Source organism: Cryptomeria japonica, chromosome 5 (genome assembly GCF_030272615.1).
Source record: "Cryptomeria japonica chromosome 5, Sugi_1.0, whole genome shotgun sequence".
NCBI classification, from domain to species: domain Eukaryota; kingdom Viridiplantae; phylum Streptophyta; class Pinopsida; order Cupressales; family Cupressaceae; genus Cryptomeria; species Cryptomeria japonica.
The window spans coordinates 798,724,756-798,745,679 of record NC_081409.1 but is presented as its reverse complement, the minus strand read 5'-3'; the positions used below and the strand labels follow the sequence as shown (position 1 = coordinate 798,745,679).

At 39.7% G+C, this 20,924-nt stretch overlaps 1 protein-coding gene across 5 annotated transcripts in view; it reads left to right on the top strand.

The window, feature by feature from the left end:
• Nucleotides 1–20,924, top strand: part of LOC131075585 (protein NUCLEOLAR COMPLEX ASSOCIATED 4) — a 190,874-nt gene that overhangs the window by 13,913 nt on the left and 156,037 nt on the right. For all 5 annotated transcript variants that reach the window (XM_058012434.2, XM_058012433.2, XM_058012432.2 and 2 more), the window contains 2 exons: nucleotides 20,023–20,084; nucleotides 20,382–20,430. In XM_058012434.2, the coding sequence (XP_057868417.1) occupies nucleotides 20,023–20,084; nucleotides 20,382–20,430 (111 nt within the window). The remainder of the gene's footprint in view (nucleotides 1–20,022; nucleotides 20,085–20,381; nucleotides 20,431–20,924) is intronic.

Here is a 20,924-nt window from a genome sequence, read left to right as displayed (position 1 = left end):
TATCAAGTATCAATTTTTTTTTATAAAAGTTTAATACATAAATAAAATAATAAATATTTGTAAACATCTATTATTAAAACTAAGTTGCCGGTTTTGGCTTGGGTTTAGGTTTGAGGGTTCAGTTCCCAGGTTTGGGCAAAAATTTTCTGGGAGTTGGGTTCTTCCATACAAAAACATATAAAAATCAGAAATATATACATATTCGCAGCAGTAATTATTTTCAAAATACACCCCCATATTTATAGTCAAATAACATACAAAATAAGCACTATATTAATAGTCAAATATTAGTCAAATTTGAATGTCATGATATTGTTAGAATAATATTCAATATTATTAGTGTTAATGGTCAATAATGTAACTGACTGTTAGACATCTTAAATGTCTACAGCAACAGGTAGTTAGAAGTAGGTAACTTCTTTAATAGCTAAGATATTTTGTAATTCCTATAAATGTATCTCTTCCCTCAGTTAATAAACTAAGTTTTTTACTAGTGAATCATCTCTGATTTTCACATGGTATCAGAGCAGGATTAAAATTTTTTGGAACAATTTTATAATTCTAAAATTTTTAGTGAAGATTGCATCCAAAATTTTTCTGAATATTTTTCCTGCATCATGGGTCTGCCTTGGAAAATTTTTCCTACCCACGTTTGTTTTCATCAAGGGTTTTTCTGAATTTGCGAGTTTGCTGGGCCTTTTTTTTGGGCAGGGTCGTGTTTTTCATTTTTCTATACGCCACCAAGCAAACTAGATTGACATTTCTACTTACCTTGCACCACAGTGGCAACCTTCAAACATCCGGATACCACACAAAAGAATGACCACAATGACCAAAAACCCTCTTTTAATAGCGGCACAATGAAATCTTATTGCAACGTTGTAGCTACCTAAAACTGAAGGCTCATAATGGACACCTTAAATATGAGACAGTTGATGAATTCGATGCTGGTAGCTAGGAGAATTAAAAGCATGTCACTCTACTTTGTGCCATGTGTGTGAAAACAATTAACAACTTAATTTGGCTTTGGCCTCACATTCCTACATCATCCTTTGTTTTTGCTTTGTCGCCTTTTTTGAGAGCACATGAACCACTTCAACATTTTGGCAAGTTTGCGAACTAGTGAACTTGTTGACACTTGAGCCATTCCCTTCTCTCTTTCCTTCTTTCTTCTCTCTCTTTGTTACTTTGCACTTTTGGTGAAATGAAGAACTCACAAACTTGTGTTGCATTCTTTTTAAGTTTGTGAATTTTCGAATTTAGTGAAAATAAGAGTCACAGTTTTGCAAAGTTGGCCAACAAGTGAACTTTGTGGCCATAATTCCTACCCTTTGTCGCACTTTCATAAGGGTACACGATCTTGTGAACGGTACATGATCTTGTGAACTTTGCAACATCGCAAACTAGCAAACTTTGACTTACTCCTTGGTTGGGTTTCGGGAGGTTTGTGAACTTGCAAACTTCTTGACATTTTTGATTTGGATGCAAAAGAAAACTTATATAGTTTTGCAATGTGATAGTTTTGGTGAGTAGACTGAAAACATCGAGATATCTTAACATATAGTCCCATTTAAGATTTTTGGTTATAATTGTTAAATTGGTTATAATTGTTGGTGAAAAAGAGCAAGGGAAATTAGATAAATGGGACTCAAGCAACAAACGTCATTGTAAATTTGAGTCCCAAAAGCCACCAAGGTTCATACCTTTGTTGGGCGATTATGATCGCGGGCATTGTACCCTCATTGATCCATTGTGCTTGCGAGTTTGAACCTTCATGTTGAAGCTGTTGGAATTCATGCTAGTGACTTTGTGCTCCAAACCCTTGTTGGGCTAGTAAGCTTGTGAGCTTTGTGCCCTCACTAGGCTTTTGAGCTCCTAAGTTTTGACTATTTGCATTAATGCAGTGCAATCATGTTAGGAATGAGGTCCCCCATTTGTGGACTTACCTAGTTGGGGCTAGGCTAAAAATTCTCATGTTACTAATCAAAACAAAATATAAAAAAAGAAATCTAAAAAAAATGCATCTATAAGATTTTATATAAAAGTTGAAAGATACCTCAATGAAAAAGAATCAATAAAAGAAACCTAAAAACATAAAATCTGTCTCCTTGGAATAGTCGCCAATAGAAGTTGCACAAGTTTGTAGATGCTGATTGGTGGTGGTTGTGCAAAGCAAGACCTTAGTCTTAGACTCTACGATGTTGACATTTGGTGGCCAATAGTGGAAGAAATGCATTGATTGCTAGCGGAAGTCCAAAGAAATTTGTCACTGTTGTGCCTTATATCATATGGCTTGATCTTGATAGAACCAACACCTATTTTGGACTCTGTGCTACTTCTCATTGATTTACTTCGTAAAATTAAAGACTTATAATTACAGCTACAAATTACTTAATCTGAATAATAGCTTTTGTAGCATAAGATTTACGTCAACTAACATTAACTATACCTTGTGCCCAATGCACTTAATTATATACCTTCAATGGGTAGCTTTTAGGGATGTAAGAATAATAATTAAATATGCCCAAAAGTATCACTTTAAAGCTCTTCTATGCCCATCTACAAGAAAGTGAAAATATAATTGCTTTAAAGCAAACTAATCTAAAACAGGGTGGTATGCAACTCAAAAAGTGGGCTTGTATCTGACTTCCCATCTACTTTGAATGGTGATGAAAATGGAGAAGTGGCTGCTGAGCTATTCTTTCTTTCTTGAAGGGCATTGTTGTGCCTTGCACACATTCCCCATCGTCGACAGGGTCCCCCCCTTTCTCGTCTTGTTACCTCATTGAGGTCCTGAGTAAGTTTTGTAGCGAAGTAGAGAAGTTGCAACTGCAAAGGTTTTGAGCGTTAGAAGGTGATCCGACTTGAAGTTGAGCTAGCCCGAGTTCTGGAGTCTAGAGGGTTTACACCTTGAAGAAAAGAAGCAGAATTTTGCAACTAAGTTAGATTGCCAAGCTGACAACAAGTTTTGAGTTGAGGAGAAAGTTGGCTATCTGAGTGCCTAAGGCAAATCAAAAGATCTCACCTTTTAAAAAAAAATAGGCCGAGATTTTAAAAAATATAAGATGAGGTTGAAATCTCTCAGAGTGGTTAAATTGCAAAAGAGGTGTTTTAAAATGAAGATCACTTAAAAGACTTAGACTCCTGAATTTCAAACCAAAATTCGCACAAATCAGCGCAATTAGCCGAAATTTGAGAACAAAAGGGAGACACTTTAAAAACCTCTAAGTCGCGCAAAGTGAGTCATTTAGCCGAAAGCTTCAACATCTTCAAAATTGTGCAAAGAGGGGCTCATTTAGCCGCAAACTAGAGCTATGTCAAAAGTATTAGAATATTAAAATAATGTTAATTTTAGTATTAATGCTCAATAGTGTATATTCTATTTTAGTTAGATCATCTATGATCTTCTCAGCAGTTTCTTATTAGAAACTTGCTATTCTTGTAAATACTCTTGTATTATTTATGAGCGTCTTGCTCATTCTGTTAATGAATCAATTCTTTGAAATCCATTGCGTGTCTCGCACTGTTTTATGGTATCAAAGCTTTAGGAGAATTTTTTCGGAAATTTTTTAATTCTAATTTCCAATTAGTGGAAATTTTCGAAAATTATTCCAGTTAATCTTAAAAACTCATCTAGGGTTTTAATTTTTTTTTTCCTAGCTCTTGTGACTACTTCGTGTTTTTGAACAGTCGCGTTTTTTTTTTCGCGACCCGTGGTCTTTCGCAGTGCTATTTGCTAGCAATTCGGGGTGCAGGTGACGCGATTTTACGGCGGTTTGTCTTCTATTCGGCGACGTTCGTGGCTCTGTGTGCGACCTGGAAGACTAGTCGCGCCACCGTTTGTGGCTCTGTGCGCGACTTGTAGACTCGGCACGACCTGCAGACTCGTCGTGACCTGCAGCCAGTTTTCTGTGCGCTCCTTGCAGACGAGTCATGACCTGCAGACTGCTATTGTGGGTTTTCAAACCCGTATGGACGTCTATTTTGGTGTGCGCGACTCCCGTACCAAGTTCCTTTTGACTGCAAATTTTTTTGGGCATTTCATGGCTCCCACGACCCTCTGATTTTTTTTCGATTAAGGTGTTTACCTTCAATTTCCATCGAAAATAAATTATTCTTGCAGATTCTTGGTGGGTTTTTCGAACCCTAATCTGGGTAGTTGTCCGATTTTTTTGGGTGCCTCGATTTTCGTGCCTCAATTTTCGAGCCAGCGGATCCAGATTTCGACAGCAAATTCCTTCTAGGTTTTTTGCAAGAATTTCTGGGTTGTCTTCGGATTTTTCTCGGTCAGTTGGAAATTTTTTCTTGAAATGTGTGCTAGTCGTACTTCATCTTTTGAAGTCTGTACCTGCATCTGTCTCTGTTTCTGCAGTAGGATTCAAAATTTTTGAATTTTGTGCCTGCGCCTCTTCTCCGTTTTTTTCATTTTTAGTGCATTGGGAAATGTGCAAATGGCTTCTCTAACCAACCTGATGTTAGAAGGCAGTCAACGCTTTAATGGCAACAATTACAACATCTGGAAATAGCGTATGTTGACCATTTTTGAATATAGGCGCCTTGACCAGCTTGTTTTGGGAAAAGAGCTCAGTCCTGGTACACTGGGTGCAGATCAAGATAAGTTTGATGAACGCAATTGGGAGGCAGTTATGCTTCTCAAACTCTCCGTGACTGATGATCAGTTACCACAGATTCCTTCCGGCAAGATAGCTTTCGACATCTGGAAACATCTGAAGGAATTGCATGAGACATCCGACAAGAGCCGAGCATTCTTTCTGAAGAATCAGCTGTTCTCCATTATGATGGACGAACGCATGTCCTTATAGGAACACCTCACGAGGATTAAGGACATTTGAGATCAGCTCGAAGCTATTGGTCGGACTATGGAGGAAGAAGACATGGTAGTAATCACTCTGAAAAGTCTTCCGAAATCGTATGAACACTTCATTGAGACCCTCAATATTACTTCAACTAATGTTGACCTGAAGTTTTTAGAATTGTGCACCAAACTTCTACAGCAGGATCGCTGGAAACAACAGTTTGGTAGTGGTACTACGTCAACCTCCTCGGAAAATGCCTTTACAGCCCAATCCTTTCACAAGGATAAAGGCAAATTTTAGTCCTCTCAGTCTTTTCAGCAGAAAGGCTCTTCTCAGACACAGGATGGTGCTAAGAAGAAGAATGTGCAGTGCAATTACTGTCACAAGTATGGCCATATGAAGAAAGATTGCCGTCAGAGGCTCGCTTCTGAACAAAAGAATCAGGGAGGGTCACACCAGAAGGTGCATGTTGTTGAACATTCCGAGCAGAAGGAGTCTGCTTTTATGCCTTTATAGCTAAGAGGTCTTCAGATCATGCCAGGTCTTCTGCTTGGTACATCGACTCTGGTGCGTCACGTCACTTTTCTCATCGGCGTGATTGGTTTACAGACTTCTCATCTTTCAGTGATTCCATTGTATTTGGCGGAGGTGAGGAGTATACAGTTGTTGGTAGAGGCACTGTTTAGATACAGTCTGGTGGCAGGAATCTCATCTTCCTGAATGTGTACTATGTTCCTGGTATGGAACTTAATTTGCTCTCTGTCAGTCAGATTATGAGGAATTCTCCTCAGCTAGATGTGGTGTTCAGTGCTCACAAGTGTTCCATCATTGATCGGGAGACTCGTCTTACTGTTGCTGTTGGTCTAGAGGATCATGGCCTATACAGGCTTCTTGACACTGGTGATTCTCCTGAAGTGGCTCTGGCGGCTCGTGTTTCTCCTCTTAGCACTTTGTGGCATCAGAGATATGGACATCTCAACATTCAGTATCTCTCTCAGCTATCTTGGGAGGGACTTGTTTCAGGGTTACCTGATATTCAGACTCAACATCTTGGAGTATGTGGCGCCTGTCAAGCTGGCAAATAGCATCGGACTTCATTCACACATGGCAAGTCTTGGCACACATCTAAGGTACTTCAATTACTTCATGCTGATATTTGTGGTCCTATGAATACATCTTCTGTTACTGGTTGCAAATACTTTTTGCTTATTGTAGATGATTTTAGTGGAAAGATGTGGGTGTACTTTCTTAAACACAAATCAGATGTATTTAGTATCTTTTAGAAGTTTAAGTCCTTAGTTGAAAAAGAGTCTGGATGTAGCATCATTACTCTTAGGAAAGATAATAGGGGGGAATTTTCCAACTTCTGTGATACCCATGGCATCAAACGCCAGTTGACTACACCCTACACTCCTCAGCAAAACAGTGTTGTTGAGCGTCGCAATCGTACGGTTGTTGAGATGGCTCGTTCAATGTTACAACATAGGAGTGTTCCGAATAAGTATTGGGCTGAAGCAGTGTTTACTGCTGTCTACCTCCTTAACCGTTTACCTACTCAGGCTGTTAAGGGGAAGACTCCAGAAGAGGTTTGGTCTGGTCGGAAGCCTAAGATCAGCCATCTGAAGGTTTTTGGCTCTGTTGCCTATGTTTGGATCCCAGATGCTAAGCGCTCCAAGTTGGATTCCAAAAGTCAGAAAATCATGATGACAGGATACAGTGATCACCATAAGGCCTACAAACTGATAGATATAGACATTGAACATCTTATCTTCAGTCGTGATGTTGTATTTGATGAAGACAGAGGATTCTTTCAGTCCCCTTCTTCTGAGCAGTGTTTTGAGGATCAGCCTCACAGTGTTCTTCTTCCATCAGACTCGCCTGATGGGAGGGATGATGCAGAATCTATTTTCGATGATGCACTACCTGAGTTCCCTCCGGAGAATAATCCTCCTCCTGCTACTCCTGTTCCTGATCCTGAGCCTCTTCCAGCTCCTCCAGATGTTAGCACTTCTACTTTCCGGCCTAAATGGTGGGCCAAGACCATTGGTGATCTCAGGGATACTGAGCTCATTGAGGGTAGAACCTCCCGTAATAAGAGCAAACAGTAGCATACAGTCAATTTTGCTCTCATGGCTAACATACACAGTGTTTTTGAGCCTCAGACATATTCAGAGGCTAAAGGTATACCTGAGTGGGAACAGGCTATGGAAGCTGAGTTCCAGAGTCTTCAGAAGAATCACACTTGGGCCCTTTCTGATCTTCCTTCAGGGAAGAAGCCCATTAGCTGCAAATGGGTGTACAAAGTAAAATACAAAGCTGATGGAACCTTAGACAAGTATAAGGCTCGTCTTGTTGCTCGTGGGTTCTCACAGAAAGAAGGCATTGACTACGAGGAGACTTTTGCTCCTACAGCCAAAATGAGTACCATACAGCTCGTTCTTGCCTTGGCAGCCCAGTTCAGTTGGAAAGTCCATCAGATGGACGTCAAGAGTGCTTTTTTGAATGGTGACTTATAGGAAGAAGTCTACATGATGCAACCTCCAGGATTCAAGGTTGCTGGTCAAGAACAGAGGGTCTGTAGACTAGTCAAAGCACTCTATGGTTTGAAACAAGCTCCTCGGGCTTGGTACATGAAAATTGATAAGTACCTGACAGATCATGGTTTTCAGCGGAGTCCATCTGATGCAAACTTGTATATCAAGCATACTAGTAATGATGTTCTGTTTGTGGTTGTCTATGTAGATGACTTAATCATTACTGGCAGTTCAGCACATTTGATCACTGGGATCAAACAGGATTTGTGCCGCACCTTTGATATGACAGATTTGGGACTTCTCCATTACTGCTTAGGAGTTGAAGTCTGGCAGACTAAGAACAGTAACTTTCTCTCTCAGTCCAAGTATGCCAGAAGTCATGTGGACAGGTTCAGAATACAGGATTGCAAACCTGCCTCTACTCCCATGGAACCCGGGCTCAAACTTTCAGCTCAATCATCTTCACCAGTTGTGGATGAATCTTTGTTCAGGCAACTAGTGGGCAGCCTCATCTATCTTACTGCCACTAGACTTGACATCAGTTTTGCAGTGAGCTACATTTCACGCTTCATGACAGCTCCCAAGGCTGATCATTGAATAGCAGCGAAGCGTGTGTTGCGTTATGTAAGTGGCACTCCTCATTATGGACTTTTGTACACTCGGAGTTCTGATCCTACACTCAGTGGTTACACAGATTCTGACTGGGCCGGTTCGGTTGATGACCGTAAATCCATAGCAAGGTATTGTTGACGTGTATTTTGTACACTATCAAACACAGTATAAAATACCCAAGGGCACCTTATCCTCTCTTGAGTAAAGTTTTCGAATGCTGAAGATATCGCGAAAAGGATCAATCGGAGAAACTTCAAGGTTCTTGTATGTAGGGTCTCTACGTGTGGATAAGCACTAGTGGTATGATGTGATTTGTTGGAATCACAAGGGGGCTTACACTTGATGATTGAACGTCTGATTTGCTTTGAATATTGCTGGAACACAGGATTTCACTAGCTTCGATTTGAAAAAAAAAAGGAAAAAGATGAGGGTGAGGAAAGGATCTAATTCTGACACTAAGAATGTAAGAGCAATGAATGATCTTTGATGAAATTCTAACTAAGTCTTGTTTTGACATCCCAGGACCATCTCCACAAGGTTAGTGCGATCTTCGAAGGAAAGCTTTATGATGTTCAAATCATCACTGCAGGCATAGACACCATCAAGCTGATGCATATCAATGAAGAAGCAACAATTGAAGTTAAGCTTTAGTTGAATGATTCTTGTTGACTACGCAAGGCAAGTCTGCAATCAACAAACTGCTAGTAGTATGGATATACGAATTTCACCATCAATCAAGCACATTTCTTCCATTCATCTAATCATCTACCATCTAGGATTGAAGATTCAACAAGAAACCATGCATATTGCAAGAAACGACACACTTCACCATTACTTCAATGAAAATGGAGTTTGTTTACAATCAATGGCAACAATTTCTTGCCTTGTCCTCCTATTCTACTCTAATTGCTAGACTAATTCGCTATTCTAACTACTGACTCTCTATCTTCGATTCTATTCTCCTTTCTAACTCTTTCTAACTGCTTCCTATTGCCTTTACAAAATGAAGAGTCGGGCCTTATATAGTGCCCACAATACAATTCGATGGCTTAGATGAATTTGAGATCAATGGCCAAGATTCAACAATGAAAACCCTAATTAGGGTTTGTTACAACCATTACATAACATTTAATGCTCGACCAATGATAAAATTGTATTGCTTGGACACATGTCCTCTCTGGAAAATTCGACCAATGGATAGCCGGGGTAGGTACATCGAAGTTTGTGCCACCTCCCATGAATTAGGTACATTGAATCTGGACATGTTGAGGTGGACCACACTGACTGGAGAAGTGATGACTAGGATGCCACCTTGTCTGACACTTGGTTGATACTCAATTTGGTAATGTTGAGAAGTTAACTTTAATTAATTCTTCTGGAACTATCTGCTTCTTCAACGAACCCTTGCTTTGACTTCTCTTGTCTTTGATGTGCAGGATGATGATGTACCTCGCCTTGGAATGCTGGATTGGAAGAGGCCGCCCTTGATGATGTTAGTCCGAAGAAGGCCGTCCTTGTCAATGCTAGATTGGAGGAGGTCGCCCTTGTCCTTGCTTGATCTTCTTGGAGGAGACCGTCCTTGATCTGGCTTGATTTTACAACTCCAGGATCTCCATTTGATGCCTACACAAAATATTAAAGTTAGTCTTTTGAGCATCAAACCTCAAAGCATGAAATTTAAGACCTTTCAAAGGTAAAACTTAAGATATTAATTTGAAAAAAGTCATGATAAATCAAGAACTATACATTTTCAAATTAATCATGAATGAAATTGGATTTTCAAGACTTAGATTTTACAAAATTGCAATGGGATCACAATAAGTCTTGAATGAGATCTTCAAAAAAGTAATTCTTCATACCTTCCCTTGAGTACTTAAGTACAAAAAACCTTGAAAAATGAAGGAAGAAGACCGGATTTTGTTGGGAAAGATTTATAGCCATCCTTTGGATGAAGTACGCCTCCTTGAGCTTTCAAAAAATCTGGAAATTATCCTCCAATCTAGCAAGAAATTCACCTCTCCAATAGCCTTCAATATGAATTTCACCCTCCTTTGTCTCTACACTTAGTAGAAATTCTCTCCAAATAGACTAGCTTTCGCACTTCCTTCTTGCTCTCCAAATTCGCACTTGAAAGGATGATTGAATGATTTGAAATATGAAACAAACCCCTCCAATATATAAAGTGCTCACCCCTCTTCTCCCTCTAGGACGACTTGGCAAAAAGAGGTTAAAAATAAATAAATTTCCAAAAAAAAGGGGGGCCGACTTGATAAAATAAAAAAAAAAAGCCCTCAAGCGCTCCATTTTTAATTTTAATTTCACAAAAATTAATTTTAAATGCCTTTATAATAAAAATTCGATTTTTTGAGGCTCAAAATTAATTTATTAAATGCTAATGTGATTTAATTTTTTCAAATATTTCGAAGTTAGCAATTTGGCATCTAATGCAATTTTGGAGGATATTAGCGCTCAAATATGGTAAAAAAATAATGAATGCCACTAACTTCGCCCTGGTCCCTTGGAGAGGGTCAGGAGCGATTTTGCAAATCCAAGCTTATCCGTCCTTTGTTAGGCTTCCAAATTATCTTCAACGGGCTAAACATGCCTTCTTTCATTCGTTTCAATCACAAAACTTGTTTTGTCCTTGCAAAAAAAATTGCACTTTTGGAAAATCACTCTGGACCTTCAGCAAGGGACAGGAGCGCCTTTTGTCATCTTGGTATATTTCCTTGTTTATGGACCACTCAAATTATATTCAACGCACAAATCATGTTTTCCTTGATCTCTTCAAATCATAAAATCATTTTGATCTTGCAAAAATAGTGCAAATTTGAAATTCAAGCTCCGGTCCTTCAGTGAGGGATAGGAGCGAATTTTGTCTTCTAGGCCAAAATGCTTCACTTTTCACCATGAAATGTCTTGGCTAGGGAAGATTTCATCTTGTTACACGCCATGAATAAGAGTTCAAGTCCAAGAAAGGTCTAAAAATGTTTATATAAAGAAAATCGCTCTGGTCCTTCAGTGAGGGACAGGAGCGAAATTACCCTTCTAGGCAAAACTCCATCATTTCATTGTCTTTAATCAAATCTGGATGCTTTATCACGTTCATTTCGTCCTTCACCATGCCTTTGATGTCTTAATTTGACCAAACAAGGTCAGGAATGACTCCAATAAGCTTTTTCGCCCTGGACCCTTGGTGAGGGACAGGAGCGATTCGCCTTGGATCTCCTGAGAGGGTCAGGAGCGAAATTCGCTCTGGATCCTCAGTGAAGGACAGGAGCGAAATTTGACTTTTTGAACTCTCTATCAGGATAATTTTTATGGAATATAACATTTAAGTATAATTAAGTTATATTCCATATATACTTTCAGGATGTTTGAGAGTGGTTTCAGACCTCCAGGAGTTATATTGCAAAATCTAGTTTTTGGAGGTTTTTCCGTTTCTAGACTTAGTCAAATTTCAGGACTTTCAGACTTAGCCAAATTTCAGGATTAGGACATCACTCAAGCCAGACTTGCTATCTAGGTGATCCCCTTGGCAACACTCAAAATGCAAAAGCTTACTAACAAAACCCTAAAAGACCTAGAAAACAAACCCTAGAAAGCAAAGAAGCAGGGGTCCCCATTTGCAATGGGGCGATGTGTGAAAACGTCCATCTGATGCAAACCTGTATATCAAGCATACTAGTAATGATGTTCTGTTTGTGGTTGTCTATGTAGATGACTTAATCATTACTGGCAGTTCAGCACATTTGATCACTAGGATCAAACAGGATTTGTGCCGCACCTTTGATATGACAGATTTGGGACTTCTCCATTACTGCTTAGGAGTTGAAGTCTGGCAGACTGAGAACAGTAACTTTCTCTCTCAGTCCAAGTATGCCAGAAGTCTTGTGGACAGGTTCAAAATGCAGGATTGCAAACCTGCCTCTACTCCTATGGAACCCAGGCTCAAACTTTCAGCCTGGTCATCTTCACCAGTTGTGGATGAATCTTTGTTCAAGCAACTAGTGGGCAGCCTCATCTATCTTACTGCCACTAGACCTGACATCAGTTTTGCAGTGAGCTACATTTCACGCTTAATGACAGCTCCCAAGGCTGATCATTGGATAGCAGCGAAGCGTGTGCTGCGTTATGTGAGTGGCACTCCTGATTATGGACTTTTGTACACTCGGAGTTCTGATCCTACACTCAGTTGTTACACAGATTCTGATTGGGCCGGTTCGGTTGATGACCGTAAATCCACAACAGGGTATGTATTTAGTTTGGGATCTGGTGCTGTCACATGGACTAGTAAGAAGCAGCAGGCAGTGGCTCTCTCCTCGACAAAAGCAGAGTATCGGGGAGCAGTTAAGGCATCTTGTGAGGCGGTTTGGCTTCGACGAATGCTTGCGGATATGCATGTCTCCCAGGCAGGTCCAACTCCCTTGTTCTGTGATAATCAGGGAGTGCTCAAACTCGCCAAGAATCCAGTCTTCCATGAAAGAACCAAGCATGTGGAAACTCATTGTCACTATATTCGACAGCTGGTTGAAGACGGATCTATCCAGTTGCTGTATGTTCCTACCTCGGAGCAGCCAGCAGACATCTTCACCAAGCCCCTTGGTCCTAATAAATTTGTAAAATTCAGGGGGTCTATAGGTGTAGTTAATAGATTGAGCATTAAGGGAGGGTATTAGAATATTAAAATAATGTTAATTTTAGTATTAATGCTCAATAGTGTATATTCTATTTTAGTTAGATCGTCTATGATCTTCTCAGCAGTTTCTTATTAGAAACTTGCTATTCTTGTAAATACTCTTGTATTATTTATGAGCGTCTTGCTCATTCTGTTAATGAATCAATTCTTTGAAATCCATTGCGTGTCTCACACTGTTTTAAAAAGCAAAGCAAAAAGGGTCAAGAGTTAAAATAGACACTTTTGGTCATTTTGGAAGCAAGTCTAAGTTCGCACAAATAACTCCAAAAGGCTGAAAAAGTGGTTAAGTTTGCAAAATCGCCCAATGAGCCGAAAAGGTAAAAAGAAGTTTAGAATAGGAGAAGAAGAAATTGTTGCTAAGACTTGTAAATGGAAGTACTCTTTTCATTGAATATATGGTGAAATGTGTTATTTCAACAAGCTACATGGTTTCTACTTCTCATTTGTTTTCTGCAGCTATGTAGTTAGAATTACTTTTAGACTCTCGTGTTTTCAATTCAGTTTGTTGCTTTCAATTAATTTTCTCACAAATAATAGAATAACTTAGACTCCATAGTTGCAAGTTCGCCAAATGACCCCATTTAGCCAAAAAAGTAAGAGTCGTGCATATAGACTCATTTAGACTGAAAATTAAAAAAACATCAAGTTCACACGATAAGCCCAAAAGGCCAAAAATAGGAAAGAAAGTTTTAAATTGCGTTTTACAATTCGGCTCAATTAGCCGATATGCAAATTCAAATGGCAAACTTTCAAAATGTGCCAATAAGCCGAAAATGGCCGAAAATAACTAAAGTTGCGCAATTCGCCTGTATGAGCCGGAAAACGAAAAAGACTAAAATCGCGCAAAGTTGCTTCATAAGCCGAAAATAAAAGAAAACCCAAAGTTCACACGATAAGCTTATAAGGCCAAGGATGACAAAAGGAGACTAAGTTCGCGCAATTAGAAAGAAAGTCGCAAAAGGGCATCAAGTCGTGCCGTTTGCCCTCATAGGTCGAAAACGAAGAAGAAAGAAAGTCGCAAAAGCAAGCTAGTCGCGCATTTCAAATCCAAAAGACCCAAATTGCAATATAGACAAGATTGCGCAAACCGTTAGGGCATTCAAATGCGGAAAAGAAGTTCGGCGATTTCAACTCGATTGTGAGTTTTTGCGATAAAAGGCATTCTCACATTTCTTCTATCAAGCCGAAATTACAAAATTGCAACCTTTGGGCGTCAAGTTCATTCAACATTTGCAATCAGCAAGCTTCCCGGTATTGCCAGGTATGTTTTAAATTTCTCCTTCAAATGATTAAAATTGTGCGAAATGATCATGTTGTTTAACCTAGGGTTAAAATACAAAGTAAATTTCAAATTGATTTTTGAAAACTAAACACCCAGGAGATAGTCAGTTTTTGCTAAAATCGACCTTCTAGCCGAAATTCAGATAGGCAAAATTTAGGAATTCTTGTCCGAATTGCAAAACGCATAAACTCATCTTTCTGAAATTGCAAACGCAGAATCATCTTTGAAACAATCAGCGCAAACCAAAATTGAAAACTTAAATGTTGAATCGCGCAAACCAATAACATTTGCATTTTTTTGCTCTTCAACAACATAGAGAGCAACATTTTTGAAAACTTGCTCGAATCAATTACCCAAAGCCAACTAATCTTCAGTGTCCAGTTTGCATTAAAAATGCAGAATTTGAATCGTTTAAATGGCCTATTTTGGATGCGCTTTCAAGTTTTAACTATCTTGCTGTTTAACAATTTTTATGCTAATGCCGTCTTCTGGCACTGCTGACCCGCTTTTTTGCCTTAAACCTGTCTTGTAATCCGTTTCTTGTAGTGCAGGATAAATGCCTAATCAAGCGACAAAGTCTTCAAAGGCACTTGATGCACCGGGAACATCACAGACTTCTAGAGCCAACATTCCCCGCAAGCTTGAAAGAATGAAATATTAGTATCAGGGGGTGATCGAGGAGTTAAGGGTCTAGAGCAATTGGATAATGTTGGGGATACATACCTCGAGCATATAGACATCCAAAACTTCAGAGTGTATGCTCCAAATGCGTATGGCAAGCCCAAGCGGATGGTAGAAAGCGACATTGCATAGGCTGCTGGTTTCCCACCGACAATATAGAATTATGAGCTTGTGGTTGAGGCCACAAAGCATTATCAGCCGGAAACTAGAATGGTGGTAGTGAAAGGAATGGTAATGGCTGATTTCACTCCCGAGGCTATCGGAGAGGCATTTGACATCCCGCTTCCTGAGGGCGCCACCGCAATGACCATAGATGAGGCCCAACTCGCTTTTGATATGAATCCTAGTAAGTGCAAGATACTAGTGAACGAAGAATGGTTTAAAGTAAGAAGAGTCCCGAGCACTAGGATCGACAAAAAGACCTATAGAAGTGAGTTCAATGATGAGTATGGGGACATGGTCACCCTGCTCAGCTGGGTCATGGGGCTTCCCCACTCTAACCTATTTGAGGAGTGGATGTTTTATTTCGTAGAGCAGGTCTTCAATGGAAAGGCTAAGTTTGATTGGGCTTTAGATCATTAGCGATAACATTCACACGCAGCTAGTTGAGCTCGAGGAGAAGAAATACTTCACCATGACCTCCTACTTGTTCTACATGTTTGCTAGACATCAGCAGCTGCCAGGGTTGATCCGAAAGGGTGAAATTGGGAACGGGCCAAATCAGGTGAAGGTGTACGACTGCTACCCCCAACTGCATTATTATAACATAGCTCAAAGGGAGAAAAACAACATTGCCTATGCAATTGGCTAGTATGAGCGCGTGAATGATGCATTCACAATGCGCATGGTTAGGATGATGTAGGGGGGATTACACATAAGGCTGTCAAAGTAGGCTACCACATTGATATGGAAGTATGGAGCGTGGTTTATTCAGTTCCCTCACTTTTCCTACATCAGAATTTCAAGCTTCAAGGGAGTACCATTCCGACTTCCTCGTTACCCATCAGACAAAATGGTCCTTTTGGAAGTTGCAAGACAAGCGCACCCAGCAGGGCACATACTTAGAGAAAAGAAGCAGTCAGGGTTCGCATTCCCAATGGTCATAGGGAAGAATGATGTGTATTTCAAAAACTCTGTGTAGGCCGAGGAATCCTTTGATGAATTAGCAACATATTGCTTGCAAGAGCATCTTTGTAGGAAATACTTTGACCTCGCTGGGCTAGGAAAGAAGGCCTATGGCAGGCATTACAGGGGTAAGGTATCCATAGAGGACTACTGGGCTAATTGCCTATATGACTTTGAGGTCCACCGATGAGAGTACTCAAGGTTAAATGTTCAACAAAGGAGAGATTTTGAGTACCACCGGGTCTTGGATCATGTAGTGGATTATGGAGATTGCCTGTAGACCCAGGATTATGAGGTAGTTAAAGACCTCCCACCATCCATTAAGTGGGCCTAGGACTCGATCATAGACTTGGAGTCCATCATGGAAGGTCCTAGGAGATATACAGATAACTGGCTATCCCAGCATACAGAAAGACTAACTCATGAAGGGACTCAGCTCACCTATAATATGATGGGCAATCTTGATTCCCATTCTTCAGAGGATGAAGGAGCGTCAAGTGCGCCAAGGGAAGAAAAGGTTGAAAAGCCTGAGAAGAAAAGAAAGAAAGCAAAGGCTAGCAGGGGAACCCGAACATCAAAGAGAACCAAGAGGAACCCCAGTCAATCACTCGAGGGCCATGTGCGGGAAAAGATCCCAATAAGAAGGCCAGAGGCTACCACTTCATCTAAGGACCCCAACTCAGATGATGAGGTAGTTGAGCTTGATTGTCTGCCTAGCCCACCTTCACAGAATGATCCAATTGTGCTAGAGGCAAATAAGCCATAGAAGATGGATGATCTGCAAAAGCAAAGTGAGCAAGAAACAGAGACACGGATCATGAGTTTGGAGAGGCCTGAAAATCAGGTCGAAGATGGAGAAATTGTGCCAGATGAGGGGATTGTCAGACAAGAGCCCACGCAGGGAAGAAGACATGAGGTGCAACAAGAGGAAGGCGATACCAGAGATAACACCACAGTTGAGGGAGAAAAGGAGGAAGACAGAACTGAAGAACCCAATAGAACTGAGGAGCAATCACTATTAGAAGCTACACAACAATTGCTCAGTGAGGTGGGAGAAAAATTGACTGTGAGTAAAAAGGACTAGATACAACGCCTAATCCACCTTCTATATTCTATCAGCCACGGATAGGCAGGGAGTCCGCTAAGACTTCTAGGGGGCAGGGTAGGGAGCTGGTGGTTACATGAGGACAAACCATCCCTAACGGTTGGTTGATAGCCTAGGCACAGCGGAAAGCAGCTATCAAGCCGCCAATTAACATGGAGGACATATTCTCTCGGATAGGAGAATCACAAGCCAAAGGAAAGAAGAAACCAACAACTTACTTCAGGATCACCAAGGACGAATAGAGGAATCAGACGATTCATATTGCTGCTCTTCCCAAGGACAAACCAACAGAATAGGTCGCATTGGCTGATTATAGCATCACATCTATCCCACTAGGGAAGGGGACCAAGGAACAGGAGAGGGAAGAGTTCAAGGACTCTATTCAAAACATACTTTGACAGCTGGATGAGATGACTGCTGAACGGGACATGTATCAAGCTTGTGTCGACCAGGCTGAGGGGTACATTGATCATTTACTAAAACCACTACAACATGCTGCTGAATCTCACATTCCTCCATTAGCCTTAGCGCAGAAGACTATAGTTGAGTTCGAGAGTGCCCGAGACATCGCAAAGGCAATCAGAGAGTGGATAGAAGAGATCACAAGAATGGGGGACATGGTGATTAGCCACTTGGCTGATTATAGGCGGAATGCAGACGAAATCTTCCAAAGGGTCAAGTCCCTAAAAGATGACATTGGAAAGAAACGGTAATAACTGGCAAGCTGTTTCTGATCATGAGAGCTTTATTCTGGACCCACTCGAAAATTCCAAATGCGCAACAAATCTTTGAGCCTTATCGTTTCAGTATTTTTGAAAATTGGTTCCGAGCTGTATCAATGAAGAATGATGTCTTAAACAACCTTAATGATGACTGGGAAAATAGCGAGGCAACTCTACTCCGTATTGAGCAGTGCTGAACAAAACTCTTGAGGGTTCTAATTGGCGGTTGGAGGCCACGTATGGATCCGAGTGAATTAAAACTTCTCTGGGAAGGCTAGATAAAGAAAGGAGGAGGTGCGTAAATTTTTAATGATTTAACACGTGCCGACAAATTTTAGGCAGCCATGCGAGAGTATGGGACCGAAGGAGCTGATTGGAACCAAGTGGTAGAGGAAGTGGATAATCACTGCAAGGACATTGCTTACTGGATGCTATATCCGCCTATGCCTCCCTTCGATCTAGTGAAGGCTGTGTGCATAAAGTTTCTAGAGCATGTTCGGGTGGAGCGTGCGGCGAACTGGGATATCTGGGTGGATTATTTAGATATAGAGAGTGACTTTTTGGAGAGAGAATCCACTTTGGGATTCTCAAATGTGCTTTTTTAGAAATAGTTATTTCTTTCCAAATTCCCAAATACACTTTTCCAAAATAGTTATTTCTTCTCCCACTAAAGTGCTTTTGCAGATTTTGAACCCCGTGCAAGTGCACTTTTTGGGGGACAACTTTATGTTGGGTAGTTATTAGTTAGTTGGTAGTTGGTACGAAGATATTTGTTCCTTATTAATAGGGTATGGGCAGCCATGCCTTGGAGGATGAATCTAGGCCACTTGTAAGATAAAATTTGGGCCATTCATCCAATTTTGGAAATCTATATAATGGATTGTTTTTCCCTCTTTTTGTAAGAAGTTCTAAGATTGTTCTTGAAACTCTGGGGAATTTTATATAGATTTAATGGAAGTTAAAGCTGTCTTAACTTTATGTGAGTGCATGGTCTCCTTCTTCACTATTTAGTTTTCATGTCATGTATTTTGTTTTCAGATAGTATTTGATAGAAATTTTGGAGTTCATACCATTAAGGATTGACTGATTGTCACTCCTCCTGCATGGTTAGTCTGAAGACTCTGAACTCACTTATATGCTTAGTTTAGTTGTTAAATATCAAATGGATGGATGTAAAAGTTGTACATTTATGTTTAATAGCATGGAAATCTAACTCTCCTTGAAGATTGCATCAGGTTTTATGTAATTGTGCTTTATTAGCTAGTAAAGTTGAATCTGGTGTTTTGAAGGTTTCAGTCTATTTTCTTGAATATGCTATCTTAGATAGATTAATTAGCTGCTTTCTCTCTCTTTCTCCATCCTTTTTTCCCTTTTTTATCAGAAAGTTGAAGTCCAAAACAGCATCATGTTAAAGAGAAATTTGATGAAGTCAACCCTATAGAGTCTTAGGGAACCCGTGCAACCAAAACTGATTTTATCTAACCACATAATTCCCCTTGGTGTTTCCAGCAAAACACATGAAACAACTGAGTTATCCTGCAGTCATGAACTGACAGTTGGAACCTTGAGGTCGTACCCGTTGATCAATTAAAAAACAGCATTAGGGATCCCTTATTTCAAGAGAGGATAGGATACTCAGCAAGAACATTCTATTTTGCGTTGGCCGGATAGAGTTCTAGAAATACGATTTTAGCCACGTCAATAGGGATCACCATTTAGTCTTCATCAGGCTCTCGAGAATCATCTAACGCTGCAGAAGTTGTTAGTTTGAAAGGCTAGGACAGGACTGATTTTTACAGACTGATTGGGAAACTTCACCGATTTTAATAAATTGATGCAATTTGAGGATCATTGACAAAAAACTTGACACTAAGGGAGCCAATGTTGGGCAATCTAAGGCTTAAACAGTAGTTTTTCTGTTGTGAAAGTCTGATCATGTTGTGCTCCTATCTTTAATAAATGTATCAAATACTCATTGCAAAATCTTTGGCTGTGTTATTGAGCCCCACTTTATAACAATCATATTGTTGTCCCTTTCCATTAATTTTCTTCCTTTCCATGATTGACAAATGTAAAGTGAAGCTTAATTGGCTCATCAGCATTTAATGTATATCAACAAATATATGATGGTCATATTTTGGTGTTTCAAATACCTATTTTTAGCTTTATTGAATCTCAAAGGCTAACTTTTTTGAGCCAAAATTTGTTATTTTTTATTGTGATTATGGATCACCTTGCTTCTATAGAAGGAAGTCTTTTGGCTTCTCACATTATCTATATTAGTTTTAATTTTAATTGCCAGCTTTGCAAATTCTACAGGTTCTGTATAGCTTTGCCCGTATAAAATTCATGCTCTAGTAAAAAGTGGAAGATTATAAGTGATTAGAAGCATCAACGGTGTTATATGTGGTTTATTACAATATATTTTGGTGTTTTCTAGTGCAGCTATGTCTCATATTCTGGTTTGGCAGAGCTTGTTAGCAGTTCCATTAGTCGAAAGTATGAAGGTATATTGAGTCTGTATTCTTTCCCATCTAAATATCTAGTATGTACAATCTTTGAAACACATATTCTATTTGATTAATGTAAATGATCGAGCGACAAATTAGTTTATTTCTTTTGTGGTTGTTTATCTTTGTCATGACCTTCTCTGAGTTGTCGTTTCCAAGGAATTTGCTGTATCTTTGCAAAGTTGCTAAAATACTCTCTACATTATTTAAGTTTTGAGAAGATTATGCTTTCATTACATCGTTGGCATACAACAATATTCTGAATAAGTTCTCTTTATTTTTCCTGCCAAATAGATGAGGATATCTCGGCTGACAATGAGGAGATACATATTTCAAAGAGCAGGTAAACCTATTTTGATCTCTGGACAAGTACAGTTCTTGTCATCAAACACCATGCTGGATGCACTTTATTATGTATGATGTATGATTTCAAAGCAACCTAAGGCTTGGAAATTATTTATTTTTGGTGCCTATTAATATTAAGCGGGCAATGTAAATGCTACCTATACTTGAGCCTCTGTGATTTTAGCATTGACTATATAGAGCTTTGGATGTGAAAACATGAGTACATCCCCTCATAATGTGAATTAACATTATCTCATCAGAGATTTTAAAGAATACAGAATTTGTGCACATAATGATAAATTGTTGGCAACCTTTGGGTACTGTTTGCAGGAAAATTAAATGTTTTATGTACACCTTTTGAATGTATTTGGATGTGTCTGCATCTCTGGTGTTGGTATTCAATAAGAGCTTAGGAGGAGGACATTGGGATATGGTGTAAGCCCAAGCTTTCATCATGTGATTATTAAGTTAATTAATTAGGCACATGTTTAG